The sequence below is a fragment of the Borostomias antarcticus genome, assembly GCF_949987555.1.
Source record: "Borostomias antarcticus genome assembly, chromosome: 1".
Taxonomy (NCBI): Eukaryota; Metazoa; Chordata; class Actinopteri; order Stomiiformes; family Stomiidae; genus Borostomias; species Borostomias antarcticus.
The window spans coordinates 39,230,926-39,248,703 of record NC_140234.1 but is presented as its reverse complement, the minus strand read 5'-3'; the positions used below and the strand labels follow the sequence as shown (position 1 = coordinate 39,248,703).

General features: G+C 43.0%; 1 protein-coding gene across 2 annotated transcripts in view; it reads left to right on the top strand.

Annotated features, from left to right (window-relative positions):
* Nucleotides 1-17,778, top strand: part of gria4a (glutamate receptor, ionotropic, AMPA 4a) — a gene marked incomplete at both ends in the record, with an annotated part of 217,307 nt that overhangs the window by 114,535 nt on the left and 84,994 nt on the right. For both annotated transcript variants that reach the window (XM_084444275.1, XM_084444274.1), the window contains 6 exons: nucleotides 2,042-2,173; nucleotides 4,829-4,882; nucleotides 6,457-6,615; nucleotides 10,170-10,337; nucleotides 14,025-14,129; nucleotides 14,422-14,532. In XM_084444275.1, the coding sequence (XP_084300401.1) occupies nucleotides 2,042-2,173; nucleotides 4,829-4,882; nucleotides 6,457-6,615; nucleotides 10,170-10,337; nucleotides 14,025-14,129; nucleotides 14,422-14,532 (729 nt within the window). The remainder of the gene's footprint in view (nucleotides 1-2,041; nucleotides 2,174-4,828; nucleotides 4,883-6,456; nucleotides 6,616-10,169; nucleotides 10,338-14,024; nucleotides 14,130-14,421; nucleotides 14,533-17,778) is intronic.

The following is a 17,778-nucleotide window of genomic DNA, read 5'->3' as shown; positions in this document are numbered from 1 at the left end:
CAATGTATGCTCCAATGTATGCTGGCAGTCTTTATTTATGAAAAGGAAAACACAACATTCAGGCACCAGGACCAGGGTTCAACGTTAAAGGACAATGCTCGTTTTTGACAACCTGGACCTTATTTACGACATATTATAAGACGTTTGACTCACCGAGATCACTTTGACTGTCTGCACATTTCCCGCTCGCTCTGCCCAACGTGTTACAACTTTTTAAAGAGCTAATGCTACTCTAGTTAAAACGTCAGGTCTGTTGGTGTGCAAATACCGTGAATCGGCTACTGTTGAGTTATGATTTGTTTCAAGAAGTAAATAATCTAATATACAGCTAAGCTTAATACTAGTCTGCAATGAAAGTCTGTAGGCTACTAACCTATAGAAAGTATGTTAAGTATAAGTCCTAGCCTAAATCAAAATCACATTCTAGTGTGCTTTGGCTCCTGTAAAGCTGTTCATCTAATTTCAATAGCATCACACTATATGTTGGGCATTGGTAAGGAAAAATGTTGCCAAACCAGTAAAGTGAACCGATACATCTAAACAACAACAAAAAAAATTGATTTGGCATACCATCTACCCACAAAGCGTGGTCTTGTCCCCTAACCAGACTAATATTAAAGGTATAATATGTAATATGTGGATTATGTCCCCCATCTAGTGTCTCAAGATAAGAACTGCAACAACACAACGTATTGGTTGCCAAAATGCCAGAGAATGCACTGTTTCAGTCATACTGTGATAAGATCTTCACTCCGAGAGGAACATAACGTTACACTAATCAGTAATCACAATCAAGTATTTCAGAGTGCCATGTAATAAGTTACGTTAGATGCTGTAGTGTGGAGATAACGTTAGGTCTGGCTATGCATATTCCAAGAAAGATAACGATAGCTAGTTTGCTAGCGTACCGGTCTAGTAGAAAAGTAGCCATGTCACCATGCAACTTTATCCCATGAAACTCCATGAACTCTGTCCAACGAGCAAATGCTGGCCCGATGTCTATCCGACTTTTGCTCCTTCTTCGGTCACTGAGCTTTTGAGATTTGTATCGCACGGTTCGCCGGGGCTCAGGCGGAGAAGCAGGATGACGAAACTCTGCCATTTTACCAAACGTTTAGCTGAAAAGAGTGAGCGGAAGTGGACGGAAAAGTTGCCGTTTTATAGTCGCACACACACTAACCAACATCTATAATGCTGCTAATTCATGGAAGTATAACGTCAGCTGGCTACTGCTAATCTCACAGTGGTGAAGCTAGAATAGTACCTGGCAACCCAGCGCGCAGTACCAATGCTGTAATACTATTGGCTGGTATGATATCAACAGAGTGTCATTGTCGGGCCGTCAACATTTCATAATGTAATAATTTCAGACAAAATATATTTTTTTATGGAAAAGCAATACTTTTACTCTGCAGCCTTCGCAAAGCCCTATGGATGTATTATTTTTGAAAAAATGTTTATTTTAATCCACATATTACATATTATACCTTTAATATTTTAGTACTATATTTGAACACAGACTATCTTACCATCTTAGTCTTTATTCTCTGAAGTACCAAAAACAACCTGAGCAGTGCTCCCAAGTCATTCATCACACACACACATACATACATGCATACATACAGTACATACTGTACATACATACATACATACATACATCCTTACATACATAAATACATACATACTGACATGCATACATACATACATACATACATACAGTACATACATGCATACACACATACATACATACAAATATACATATACATATATGCATGCATACATACATACATACATACATACATACATACATACATACATACATACATACATACAAACATACATACCTGCTTACATATAAACATACATACATACAAACATACATACATACATACATACATACAGATATACAAACATACGCATACATATTGTAAGTAAGCTTTGAACAAGCAACCATGGCACTTTTCACAGCCCACACACACACGCCTCAGACTGCAGTACATCTGGTGTGTGTGTGTGTGTGTGCGTGTGTGTGTGTGTGTAGGTGAGTGCGATCTGTGTGGAGAGTTTTAGCGAGGCGGCGTACCGCCGGCTGCTGGAGGAGCTGGACCGCCGGCAGGAGAGGAAGTACGTGCTGGACCTGGAGCCTGAGAGGATGCAGAACATTCTGGAACAGGTAGGACAGAGGGAGGAAGGTTTTACACACACACACACACATGCAGAACATTCTGGAACAGGTAGGACAGAGGGAGGAAGGTTTTACACACACACACACACAGAACATTCTGGAACAGGTAGGACAGAGGGAGGAAGGTTTTACACACACACACACATGCAGAACATTCTGGAACAGGTAGGACAGAGCGGGAGGAATGTTTTACGCACACACGCAGAACACACACGCACACATGCAGAACATACACACACACAGAACACGTATACACAGAACACACACACGCAGAACACACACACACGCACACATGCAGAACACACACAGAACATACACACACACACAGAACACACATACACAGAACATACACACACACACACAGAACACACATACACAGAACACACACAGAACACATACACAGAACATACACACACACACAGAACACACATACACAGAACACACACACACGCATACACAGCCTTCGTCTTGTCGACTCGCATTAGTTCCCCTGTCTCCTTTCTCACATGTGAACCTGTCTGCTGAGGGGGATACTAAAACTCTGACAGGTGCCACAGGTGCCAAAGGTGTGTGTGTGTGTGTGTGTGTGTGTGTGTGTGTGTGTGTGTGTGTGTGTGTGTGTGTGTGTGTATGTGTGTGTGTACCTCTTGCCAGCCCAGTCACCTTTGACCTTGGCTCCGGGGTAACGTTTCATTAGTTAACCATCCATCTGTCATTGCTTCCCCCTGGCCACGTCTCCCTTCCTGTCAACAGCTTTGACAAATACAGACCAACACAGACCATCAGTCCCCCCCCCCCCCACACACACACCAGGGTTATAATAGTTTTGCTTTTTTTCATTAGTTTTTATTTTTATATCGTTTTAACTTTTTGTGTTCAATTTCAGTTTAGTTTTAATTAGTTTTTAAAGCAGATTTGCTAGTTTAGTTTATTTTTTATTTTTTGATAATGCTTAGTTTTAGTTTCGTTTTTATTAGTTTCAGTATTAGTTTTAGTTTTTTTCTGCGCTAGCCTCGTGAGACCAGCCTGATCTCATGAGCTCATGTTGTTTCACTCTGTGCGAAACAAACCATCTGGTGAACGTCAGAATACTTCTGCCCAGGGGCACAGCTAAAAAAATAATGGAGGATAGATTTAATATCCACCCAAAATACTAGGCTTATGTATGAAATGAAAAAGACTAAAACTAAGGACATTTTCTCTACAATTTTAGTTTATTTTAGTTAGTTTTGTAAACACACAATACAGTTTTAGTTAGTTATCGTTTTTTTGTAAACCCTAGTTTTTTATTTTATTTCAGTTAACTTAAATGTTTTTTCACACCTAGTTTTCGTTTTTTAGTTAGTTCTCGTTAACTATAATAGCTTAGACACACACACACAGATCCACACAAATACAGACCAACACAGACCATCAGCCCCCCCCCCCCACACACACACACACATCCACACACACATCCACACAAATACAGACCAACACAGACCATCATCCCCTCCCCCACACACACACCAGGGTTATAATAGTTTTGCTTTTTTTCATTAGTTTTTATTTTTATATCGTTTTAACTTTTTGTGTTCAATTTCAGTTTAGTTTTAATTAGTTTTTAAAGCAGATTTGCTAGTTTAGTTTATTTTTTATTTTTTGATAATGCTTAGTTTTAGTTTCGTTTTTATTAGTTTCAGTATTAGTTTTAGTTTTTTTTTTCTGCGCTAGCCTCGTGAGACCATCCTGATCTCATGAGCTCATGTTGTTTCACTCTGTGTGAAACAAACCATCTGGTGAACGTCAGATTACTTCTGCGCAGGGGCACAGCTAAAAAAATAATGTAGGATAGATTTAATATCCACCCAAAATACTAGGCTTATGTATGAAATGAAAAAGACTAAAACTAAGGACATTTTCTCTACAATTTTAGTTTATTTTAGTTAGTTTTGTAAACACACAATACAGTTTTAGTTAGTTATCGTTTTTTTGTAAACCCTAGTTTTTATTTTTATTTCAGTTAACTTAAATGTTTTTTCACACCTAGTTTTCGTTTTTTAGTTAGTTTTCGTTAACTCTAATAACCTTGACACACACACACAGATCCACACACACATCCACACAAATACAGACCAACACAGACCATCAGCCCCCCCCCCCCACACACACACATCCACACACACATCCACACAAATACAGACCAACACAGACCATCAGCCCCCCCCCCCCCCCACACACACACACATCCACACACAAATCCACACAAATACAGACCAACACAGACCATCAACCCCCCCCACACACACATCCACACACATACACACACATACATAAACACACACGTGCACACACACACACATACATAAACACACACGTGCACATACATAAACACACACTCGCGCACACACACACATAAACACACGCACACTTCTGCTGTACAGTACATACACACACACACACACATACGTATACACAAACACACACACAAACACACATAGCAGGTAGCCATATGTACAACACACAGGCATGTTTAAGCATGTAAATCATGTTTTTGTGGCAATGAATCAAGATAGCTCCTCACCTCTCTCTCTCCCTCCCTCTCTCTCTCTTCCTCCCCCTCTTTCTCCATCTCTCTCTCTCCCTCTCTCTATCTATCTCCAGGCAGTCAGTGTGGGGAAACATGTCAAAGGCTACCATTACATCATAGCCAACCTGGTAAGTCCAAATCTTTTATGTTTGTCCAGGTCAAATATACAAGAAGCTCTTAAAAGGTTATAGGCTGAGTTGCACCGACAAGGATTAACTCTTAAACTAGGTTTAAACAAGGTTCATTTTTTAATCCAGTTGCACCAAACTTTACACCTAGTTTAAACTTGGTTTACAATTATTCATGGTTAAATCTAACCCTTTGGTAATCCCAGTTTAATTTCCATTTAAACCTAGATTAAAAAACCTCTGATTAATTATAAACCGGTTTAAACCTGGATTTACTAAACCTAGATTAAGTCTAAACAAGGATACATTTAATCCATGTTGGTGTAACCCAGCCTTAGTCTTAAGGCTTCACCAAACTGTTTTGTTCTTTTGCTTGGTCTGAATGAATCATGACCGTTTTTCCAAAAAACTAAAGGCACTCATCCAAGAAAATTAAAAAGCCTTTATTAAATTGGCATGTCCATATGGACCTTTACATTAAAAAGCCTTCATTAGATTGGCATGTCCATATGGACCTTTACATTAAAAAGCCTTTATTAGATTGGCATGTCCATATGGACCTTTACATTAAAAAGCCTTTATTAGATTGGCATGTCCACATGGACCTTTATTAGCTTGGCATGTCCACATGGACCTTTATTAGATTGGCATGTCCATATGGACCTTTATTAGATTGGCATGTCCATATGGACCTTTATTAGATTGGCATGTCCATATGGACGTTTATTAAATGGGCATGTCCATATGGACCTTTATTAGATTGGCATGTCCATATGGAAATAATGCGTTTGGGCGTAAGCCTTCAGCACACTCTGTGTTCAACAATGTGTTTGTGTTTTTTAACGGCCCATATGGATATATCAATTTAGTAAAGTTATTTTTAATTTTCATGGAAGAGGGCCTTCCCTTTTTTGGGAAATGTATTCATGGAACCCAGAACCAAGAGCAGCTTCTAGACAACGTTACCGCCGGAAACCAGGCAGCGCTCCAGGGTCATGACCCTGTACCCGAGGGGGAGCGTGGGATTTGTAGTTCTGGTGTCCTGGGATTTGTGGTCCTGATTAGACAGAGCACAGTTCAGGGGAGTTGTGTTCCCCCACAAGGAGGCTTTAGTGACTGAGCTGGTCTCTCTGGAGAACTCAGAGCATGTAAGAGAAGCAGAAAACAGTACACACCTCTCTCTCTCTTTCCTCTCTCTCTTTCCTCCCTCTCTCTCTCCCTCTCTCTCCCTGTCACTCTCTCATTCCTCTCTCTCCCTCTCTCTCCCTGTCACTCTCTCTCTTTCCTCCCTCTCTCTCTCCCTCTCTCTCTCTCTCTCTCTCTTCCTCTCTCTCCGTCACTCTCTCATTCCTCTCTCTCTCTCCCTCTCTCTCTCTCTCTCTCTCCCTCTCTCTCTCTTCCTCTCTCTCCCTGTCACTCTCTCTCATTCCTCTCTCTCTCCCTGTCACTCTCTCTCATTCCTCTCTCTCCCTCTCTCTCTCTCCCTCTCTCTCCCTGTCGCACTCTCATTCCTCTCTCTCTCTCTCTCTCTCTCCCTGTCACACTCTCTCTCATTCCTCTCTCTCTCTGTCCAGGGTTTTAAGGACATCTCGTTGGAGAGGTTCATGCATGGCGGGGCCAACGTGACAGGTTTCCAGCTGGTGGACTTCAGCAAGGCCATCGCCATCAAGCTGATGCAGCGCTGGAACAAGCTGGACCAGAGAGAGTACCCAGGCTCTGAGAGTCCCCCCAAGGTATGCACACACACACACACACACACACACACACACACACACACACACACAAATCCTGTTGAAGCCAACTGGGGTGTAGCAGGCTACACCATGTAGAGATGTTCAGCCAATCAGACTGTAGTTCTCAGGGTGACGAGGAGAGATTTGAGGCACTCACTCACCCACTCACTCATTCTCTCACTCTTCTCTCACTCTTATTCTCACACTCACTCACTCACTCACTCACTCAATACTAGGAATTTGCTGTCATTCGTGGTGCATAACATTGAGACAACATTGGACAGGGTGCAGGACAAAACAGGGCAGTGCAAAGAGCTGTACAGAATGCTAGAGCAACAAATGATACACTGACACTAAGAAAAACCAATATACAAAAAGTAGTGCAGTCAGTGTAGGGTGCAGTGCGTCCTCTACAGTACATTGAGGTCGTGTGCAAGTCTGTGTGTGTGTATATATGTGTGTGTATATGTGTGTGCGGCGTGATATGTGAGTGCTGTGTGATGATGATGTTTCTCCCTCTTCTTCTTGCTTTTGTTCGGTTACTGTAAACCCAGCCTCATTTATGAACATACATTCATGAGCGATTTCAACAGCATCCATTTGCAAAACTCTGAAAAAAGACATTGTGTACTTCAAAACAGGCCTACAGGTGTATACAGTAAATGTCTATATAAAAAGGTTCTGTGTGCAGTGTACGATGCTGAAGTGTGCTGACTCCACATTCATGCCGCACGGCTTTTATTCACTCAGAATTTACTCACTCAGAATTTACTCACTCAGAATTTCTTGCACATGGCATCGGTAGAGTTGTTTCGTCTGTATGTCGTGTTAGTTTTTACAGTGCTTACGCTTGCTTGGTGAGAGTGTCTGCACGACTCACGGCTGTGTTTGATCAGGTCCAGTGGTATTTTCATAGGTAGTGTTTTGAAATTGCAAGGACACCATGTTACATTTCTGTGTCTAATGTATAATGAGTTTAGTGTTTGCAAAAAAGTGTGAGGCTGAGAATGTGCTTATAGTGGTTTTACTCCTTGATTGTTGGTTTCACTAACCGTGTGCTCTTTTTCATTTTAGTGTTGAAGCAATTGGGAAAAAAACGTATTAATTCCCTCACTCACTCACTCACTCACTCACTCACTCACTCACTCACTCACTCACTCACTCACTCACTCACACTCACTCACTCACTCACTCACTCACTCACTCACTCACTCACTCACTCACTCACTCACTCTCCCACTCACTCTCTCACTCACACTCTGACTCACTCTCTCTGACTCACTTTTTCACTTACTCACTCACTCTCCGACTCACTCACTCACTCCCTGCTTTCTTCACCACCCTGCCCATGCGCTCTCTCTCTCTCTCTCTCCCTCCCTCCAGTAATAATCTATAAGCTCCTGTTGTCTGGTGCATATATGAACTATTAATATGTAATAATACCTCTGCATCCCAAATAAATCAGCCCTGGTCCCTCTGTATGACTCTCTCTCTCTCTCTCTCTTTCTCTCAGCATTACAAATACATCAGCCCTGGTCCCTCTGTGTGACTCCCTCTCCCTCTCTCTCTCTCTCTCTCTCTCTCCCTCTTTCTCTCTCTCTCTCTCTCTTCTCTCTCTCAGCATTACAAATACATCAGCCCTGGTCCCTCTGTGTGACTCTCTCTCTCTCTCTGTCTGCATTCTGAGGAAGAGAAAAAAATAGAAAGAAAAGCAGGAGAGAGAGGGAGACAATGTTTACTGTAGCTATTATTTAATTTCCGTCCTCTGTCTGTTTGGCTGATATCTCTGAAGTGTGACATTTAATAATAAACAGTGTGATAATTGATCATTATCATTGCATATCTACCTGATAAATCTGCATAGCGGGTCTATCTGTCTATATTTGGCAGATAGTGGGTTTGGGTTTGTGTGTTTGTGTGTGTTTGTTTGTTTGTTTGTTTGTTTGAATAGCAGTAGATCAGCTGGATAGAGTATGTAAGGTGTGTGTGTGTGTGTATGTGTGTGTCTGTTCATTTGTTTGAATAGCATTTAGAATATGTAAGACATACAATTCAGTTGACAAAAAGTCAACAATATTTTCTTTGTAGCATTGAGTTTAAAGTATGATGTTATTTAGAAGAACTGGTTAAGGGGGAGAGAATGTCGTTCATTCTTCTTAAAAGAGTCAAAGCTAGACTTCTAGAGTCATTCTACAGCTTGATTTTCCAAAAAAAATAAGAGACTTAAGGAGATGAAAGAAGGATGAAATCAGGCTTTTTAGATTTCCTAAAACAACCTAGAGTGAGTGAGTGAGTGAGAGAGAGAGAGAGAGAGAGAGAGAGAGAGAGAGAGGTAGTTTAACCATCCCCCCCTCCCTCCTCTCCTCCGCTCATCCATCCCTCTGTTTTGGTACTGATGTGTGAAGATGTCCTGTCGGGTGGTGTGGTTGCCTCTGCTAAACTCTGTGTGCATCCGTGAGTGTGTGTGTGTGTGTGTGGGGGGGGGGGGCTCTGTGTGTGTGTGTGTGTGTCTGTGGGTGTGTGCGCCTGTATTTGCTCTGTGTGTCTTGTGAGGGCATCCTGCTGCGTGTCACAGCGTTGTGACTTAACTATAATAGAACTGTCAGATAAGACTCACTCATCCTTTTATAAAGCCCTAGTCTTGTGAAGACTCACTCATCCTTTTATAAAGCCCTAGTCTTGTGAAGACTCACTCATCCTTTTATAAAGCCCTCGTCTTGTGAAGACTCACTCATCCTTTTATAAAGCCCTCATCTTGTGAAGACTCACTCATCCTTTTATAAAGCCCTCGTCTTGTGAAGACTCACTCATCCTTTTATAAAGCCCTCGTCTTGTGAAGACTCACTCATCCTTTTATAAAGCCTTCGTCTTGTGAAGACTCACTCATCCTTTTATAAAGCCCTCGTCTTGTGAAGACTCACTCATCCTTTTATAAAGCCCTCGTCTTGTGAAGACTCACTCATCCTTTTATAAAGCCCTCGTCTTGTGAAGACTCACTCATCCTTTTATAAAGCCCTCGTCTTGTGAAGACTCACTCATCCTTTTATAAAGCCCTCGTCTTGCCACCACAGACCAGCCTGGTTTGGCCTCCTGTGGATACTGTAGATGTCTAATCTCTCTTACTTCTGAACCCAGTGGAGTGGATCTTAACCCTCTGAGGTCTGCGCTTAATCCAGAAATCAGTGCTTAATCCAGAGAAACTGTGTGATTTTGGTGTGGTCTGATAGTCATCTATACATTTCATCTTTCAAACACTCACTTGCTCCAAAGGGACTGCTATTTTTAATTGAAGCACAATCACAGATGATTATATGGCCAGGTGAGACCTGCATAGATGAGCACTCCTACTCCGAGGTGATTTCTGAACAGAATATGGGCCTGGGGTTATACCCTTAACCCTCAAATTCACCCTGGGGTTATACCCTTAACCCTCAAATTCACCCAGAAAATGCTAAATGCCTGCTGTCTGAAATGTGCCTGTACCATGGAGCCGGATCCAGACAGGAGGAGGACAGGCTGGTGTGTGTGACTGCGTCCCTCCCACCTGTCCTCAGTACACCTCTTCGCTGACGTACGACGGCGTGCTGGTGATGGCCGAGGCGTTCCGGAACCTTCGCCGTCAGAAGATCGATATCTCCCGCCGGGGGAATGCTGGCGACTGTCTGGCCAACCCAGCGGCCCCCTGGAGCCAGGGTATCGACATGGAGCGCACGCTCAAACAGGTGACACACACATAAATATGTACACACATACACACACACAAACATGTACACACACACAGTCAGGCCAACTTCAATACTTCGCTGCACCACGTGGAGAGAGCAACGACAGTGGCAGCGCAGTTTTAGAGGAGCTTTAGTGTTGTATTTAGTAGGCCTATTTCAGTATTAGTATTGTACTATCCTAGAACACTGTGATGCCTTATGTAAATTATGGTGCCTATTTGCATTAGCCTACCTTCATGAGTGCTGCAATGTGAACTCTAGCATAGTGCAGTATTTGAGTATACTGTGATGTCTTCTACCTTACTGCATCTATCTATAATACTTGCCGCTATGAAAATCCAAATGTCCCACCCTGGGGAATAATAAAAGCTATCCTATCTGATTAACCAGCAATATTCCTACTGCTGCAAGGTAACACCCACATGCCCGTTTGTCATTCAAACACTTCTGCAATCAGCAGTTCTCTATAGAATACACCACTCTTCTATCTGTACCAGGCACAGGGTGACTCAATGTAAAATTGTTCACAGAAATCATCTGACCAGATGTCGTCAGGCTAGATTTGATCCAAACATAGACCCAACATGTATTTGTTGCCACCAAGCCCCTGCCACTTTCCTACATATGTTCTGGTCCTGTCCCTCTCTCTCTCTTTCTTCTGGATGTAATCTCTCAAGTTGTCACCTGCCACTCTGAGCCCTCTCCTATTGCTGCTCTTTTCGGTGTCCTTCCAACAGACATCTCTGCTCTGGCCCACCAACGTGATTTTTTTGCTTTTCTTACATTACTTGCCAGGAGATTTTATTTAACTGGAAGAATGCCTCCCTCCCTACACATACGAGTTGGCTAGCAGAGTCCTTAAGGCCCAAATCCACAAAGAATGGATTGCTCCCGCTAATAGCTTGATATTTTGCACAGCGATTGCAACGGCAATCTGCTCCAGTTTAGCACGATATCCACAAAAGATTTTGCTCTAATGATATGCCTGGGCAAACACGCCCACAAATTTGCCAACTGTGTGCAATTTGCGCCCATGATTGCAACTAGCCATGTACGCGTTCTTGCGCTCGCCTGGCATGACGGTGCCTTCGTCTGGCTACAAACTGCTGCCATGATCCCTTCGGGCCCGGCAATACGAGGCGGCTTGGTCAGGCTTAGCCCCCTCGGTTTACTGTAAGTTTAATGTAACGTTACACTAACGTTATAGAAAAATAGGCTAGCAAAAACAACAAAAATATTGGTGAGAGATAGGTATCGAGATGGCAATGAGACACTTTCTTTGAAGTTTTTCCCCATTAAATATTTGAAGCTTGTTATCTGATCTGTCAAGAGATGTAGGCTATTTATTAGATTTGAACCTCTCAGTACACTGTAGACGGGATGTGATTAAAATGCGGTAAAAACACGTTTGAAATGGATCTTAGAAAACAATTTCGAGAAAAAGACTCGAAGGTTTGTTTACTCAGGAAGTTCAACAAACAAGCAGCAAGGTAGCTACAACTCTACTGAGGAAAGGTAAGACAGAATTTAGCTGGTTTCTTTTTCTTGTCTTTATATGTTGCTGGTTTGGCATGTTGGAGACATAGCCTACTTTTAGGCTATAGCATAGAGCGCTGTCCCTGGTACTATAGGCTATGGAGAGGATAGATAAAACACACATCACTTGGTTCAGCCTTGCTTCGTGGCTGTGAATAGAACCTTTGGCCCTAATTCTATTTTTCCTATTGTACTGTTAGGCCTACTGTAGAAATCCACAGAATGGAAACGACAGGGTTAGTGAAGTTTCAGTCAGCGAGAGAGGGAGAGAGCTGCATGAAACGTGATAGCCTACGAAGTGAATGCCTACTGCACTTGACCAATAATCAGAAAAGATCATATCATATTGTAGCGACCCGTGTTTATAATGTTGTTGCTGTTTGTGTGTTGGTGTGTGCGGGTTGTGGTTGTAGAGGGAGCGGGCGCTGTGTGGGATATAATAGCCTACTATAGGTGGGCGTTCCTCCTCGCTCTTCCTACTGTATTTTGGGAGTCAGTGTTAGCCTACGTCCGTGCCGCTGGGCGATTCATTAAACCAGACCCTTCTGAGTTTTAAGCTACGCCTCAGTCTGCCTTAGCATATTGATGACATTTCAATGTTTTTGTAGCCTGCATTTGTTCTTGTATATATATATACCATCTTGGATATAGTCGTATCTTTCTCCAGTGTGTCAAGCTTTTCTCCATATTTCAGGACACAGATTGGATCATAATGAAAACGACAGACCGCACTTTTTTGCAGAAAATATCAGTTTGGTTTGTGTCTTATTTTAAAATCTGCCTCTATATATATTTCGCCCTTAATATCATCCAATATCAATTCAATATCATTCAAACTTCTGAGGAGAGACAGAAGGAGAGAGTGCGCGGAGAGAGTGCGCACTGACTGCTGCAGTTAATACCAGCTTTTCAAAAGCGGTATTTGCACCTCCCTAACTGCATGTGGTAGTTAGGTCATGGTGTTTGTGGATCAGACGCAAGGCTTATTTGGGGCAATTTTGCACGGAAGTACCTAATTTACATACATTCAGATGAGCCTGGCGCATTCGTGGAGCTATTTGCTCATTGGTGCAGTTTGCAATGCTTTCCCCCCTTTGCGTGTGCTTTGTGGATTGGATGCTATTTCTTTTGTCTCATTTGCACGGGTTTGCCACCGCAAAAGCCGCGCAATCCTTTTGTGGATTTGGCCCTAAAGGTATAATGTTGTATGTGGATTATTTCCCCCATCTAGTGTCTAAAGATAAGAACTGTAACAACACAACGTATTGGTTGCCAAAATGCCAGAGAATGCACTGTTTCAGTCATACTGTGATAAGATCTTTACTCTGAGAGGAACATAACGTTACACTAATCAGTAATCACAATCAAGTATTTCAGAGTGCCATGTAATAAGTTACGTTAGATGTTGTAGTGTGGAGATAACGTTAGGTCTGGCTATGCAGATTCCAAGAAAGATAACGATAGCTAGTTAGCTAGCTTACCGGTCTAGTAGAAAAGTAGCCATGTCACCATGCGACTTTATCCCATGAAACTCCATAAACTCCATCCAATGAGCAAATGCTGGCCCGATATTTATCCGACTTTTGCACCTTCTTCAGTCACTGAGCTTTTGAGATACGTATCGCACGGTTCGCCGGGGCTCAGGCGGAGAAGCAGGACGACGAAACTCGGCCATTTTACCAAACGTTTAGCTGAAAAGAGTGAGCGGAAGTGGACGGAAAAGCTGCCGTTTTATAGTCGCACACTTGATGCTAACGAACATCTAATGCTGCTAATTCATGGATGTTAGCTGGCTAGTGCTAATCTCACAGTGGGGCAGCTAGAATAGTACCTGGCAACCCGGCGTGCAGTACCAACGCTGTAATACTATTGGCTAGTATGATATCAACAGAGTGTCATTGTCGAGGATTGAAGTTGGGCTGACTGTACACACACACACAAACATACACACACACACACACACTGTTCTCAGCTCTTGCCTGGAATAAGGGCAGTTATTATACCATCAGTATTCTGTATACACTGGACATGAGTTTTGCTTATCAACGTCTTTTTGGGGGGATTGTCAAACCAAACTTACTAAATAGGCAGGCAACACACACACACACACACTGTCCTCTGTACTAACCTGTCCTCTGCTCTGTCCAGGTGCGTATTCAGGGTCTCACAGGGAACATCCAGTTCGACCACTACGGTCGCAGAGTTAACTACACCATGGACGTGTTTGAACTGAAGAGCAATGGGCCACGCAAGGTACCGACCTGGACCAAATCCGGACTTACTAACACACCAGGGGGGTATTTCACAAAGCTGGCTAACTGAGTAAGCCTGACTCTTGCAATGAGTAAAACCTGAAATCTCTTCAAATCTGGAACATGGACTGAAGTAAAACATAGCTTTCTGGTTTTACTTTGTGCAGAAGTCAGGCCCACTCAGTTAGCCAGCTTTGTGAAATACCCCCCTGTTCCTCATTGGAAACCTGTCTTTGTTTACTAACACGCCCTCTCACTAACCCCTCCCCCCGGGGCCTCTCTCCGCCTCTCAGATTGGCTACTGGAACGACATTGACAAACTGGTCCTCGTCCAGAACGAGCTGCTCTTATCCAATGACAGCACGCCAATGGAAAACAGGACAGTCGTCGTGACTACCATCATGGTAATGTACCCTCTGACTCCTCCCTCCCCGTGGTGGTGCCGGTGCTCAGGCACACGGGAAGATGTTTTATTTAGAGGCGTACATTTGCAAATTGTCGAGATATAAAATAAGTGACATCACTTTTTTTTAAGCTATAGCCTATAGATAATAGGACATTGCATATCACTCCATTCACTAGATAGCTACCATATGCTACACACAAACAAAGCATGGCAAGCAGATCTAAAACAATGCACATTTAATTACACTTCCCATAAAGTAGCAGCCAACTATAGTAGCCGAATTCTTTCACTTTTCACAGGTCTATGACAGGAGCAGAACAGGTCTATGACAGGAGCAAAAGAGGTCTATGACAGGAGCAGAACAGGTCTATGACAGGAGCAGAACAGGTCTATGACAGGGGCAAAACAGGTCTATGACAGGAGCAGAACAGGTCTATGACAGGAGCAAAACAGGTCTATGACAGGAGCAGAACAGGTAGAACAGGTCTATGACAGGAGCAGAACAGGTAGAACAGGTCTATGACAGGAGCAGAACAGGTAGAACAGGTCTATGACAGGAGCAGAACAGGTCTATGACAGGAGCAGAACCGCCGTGGTTTGAGCACAGTACTGTCCTTGGTGCTGTATTGATATCTCAAGTCCAAACACAAAAACAAACACAAAAACATCACACACAAACATCACACACAAAAACATCACACAAAAACATCACACACAAACATCACACACAAACATCACACACAAACATCACACACAAACATCACACAAACACAAAAACATCACAAACACAAAAACATCACACACAAACAAAAACATCACACACAAACATCACACAAACATCACACAAAAACATCACACACAAAACCACACAAAAACATCACACACAAAAACATCACACAAAAACATCACACAAAAACATCACACACAAAAACATCACACAAAAACATCACACAAAAACATCACACACAAAAACATCACACAAAAACATCACACAAAAACATCACACACAAAAATAGCAGCAGCAAACGGTGGCGGGCCAGGCTTTTTGCATCTGAAATAAAGAAAGACAGCTGTAAGCCACTAATAGATAAATAAAGAAAGACAGCTGTACGTCACTAATAGACTACTGTTGCTGTTGTTGCCACTACAGCCTACTTTTAAACTACAACTATTGTCCAAACTCAAAGAAATGCATACATTTTTCCACTCTAGTTATGAGAAGCGAGAATTCTCCTTTGTGGCCCTCAATTTTCAAGACGCGCACATAGCCTACACATGGCCTACAAACTTGACCAGAATTGGTAGCAGTAATATGTCATACCTGGATTTATAGGGCACCAAACGTGGCCTTGCGTTCAGGTGTGTTACTAATGAATGACCAGGGATGGTATTTACAGTCTGTCCAGAATGTTGTTGTGCACATGCATCACAGCTAGATGTGTCAGCCTCTTCTGACTCATGGTACTTTGCAGCCAGGTTTTCAGTCATCTGAGTGCAGAAAATTGTATTTTTGACGGGGCAGCTGACACAGGCAGGCACAACGTTCAATACATACCTCTGCCTCTTTAAACAGCCCTCTGGTTTGTGGATGCAACGCCGAAAGAAATGTGGCAATCTCTGCGACAGAACTGGACTTAATTTCCGTTACTCAGTAAAGTCAACTGCATTTGAAGACGTAACCTGTCAAATGTTTTGGGGAGCTTAACTTAATTTAGTCCATCCAGGTTTTTGTTTGCAGCATCGATGAGAGTGGTTTCTTTCTGGGCGGCCAGTTTCATTCCAGCTTGGTCAAAAATCTTCGAGTGAGCTCTGTTTGAACTAAGTCCACAGCTTCAAACACTGACGCCTCCACTGTGCCTCTCTGGAGGCGCACGGCAGAGATTCGGGTTCTGTTGTGTTGCGGATGCGAGCTGGGTTTTGCTCGTCCTGGAGGAAGGGGGCATCTCAAGATTGTTGCAGGCTGCGCAGGTCTCGACCTTGTCCATGAGCTGCTTTACTGAATCGTCCTCCCGAAGTGCAACCGTTGCCGAAGGACTGTGACGCACTCCAGGGCTGAGCGAGCAGTGGAGGTTTTGCTCTGCAGACTTTGAGCTACTGCCTCGGAAGGTCCGAAAAGAGCGTCGCTGCACACCAATCCAAAATATTTCCTTGCTTGTTTTGCTTGCTTATACAACCCAGAGATCTTGTGCTTATACAACCCAGATATCTTGTGCTTATACAACCCAGAGATCTTGTGCTTATACAACCCAGAGATCTTGTGCTTATATAACCCAGAGATCTTGTGCTTATACAACCCAGAGATCTTGTGCTTATACAACCCAGAGATCTTGTGCTTATACAACCCAGAGATCTTGTGCTTATACAACCCAGAGATCTTGTGCTTATACAACCCAGAGATCTTGTGCTTATATAACCCAGAGATCTTGTGCTTATACAACCCAGAGATCTTGGCCCGTGTCTCACCCCTCAGTGGCTTGTCTTGCTCCAAAGTCTTAAGTCTCCAGGAGTGTTGGGTACGTAGTGATAAGTCAGGAGACAACAGTGGTGCGGATGCACCATTGTGTTGGACATAGTCCCAGCAGGTTGCACACCACCTCTTCAGAGCCAAAAAGAAACAGGAATAATTGTTTGCGTTTGGATGGCTCTCGGATGACAACGGAAACTCCCTGAACAAAGTTCACTGAGTCTGCAACTTGTCTCGCTTCCCTTGCTACCTCCTGCAGAACGAGGTCTAATGCGTGGTTACTGCAATGAACATAAATGGATTCTGGACACTCGACTTTCAGTTTCACCTGAACACCATTCAAACGCCTAGACATGATGGATGCACCGTCAAAACAGTATCCTTGCAGCCGTTCCAGAGGTAAGTTAAAACGAGTCACGAGCACTGTAACACATTATGTGATATTATATTTGAGTCCACAAACTACAAGCAGCATAAACATTTCTCACATGCACTAATGTCTGTTGTTCCATCTGCTGTGAGTCCAACAAAAGAACAATCGGATGTTTCAGCAATGATTTCCTGTTGTATGGCATGAGCAAACATTTCAAGGATTTTGTTTTGGATTGTATCCGACATCCAGTTGTCTCTGCATAAAAGCCATTCTCTAGCTCTTGGTTATGAGTGTGTCCTCTCTAGCATAAGTTGCCAAAGGATGCCGTGGCGATGACTGTGCCCTCTGAGTAGCATCCCCTCTTGGCCCAGGAACTTAATAGATCAGAATAAAAGTTGTAATACAGT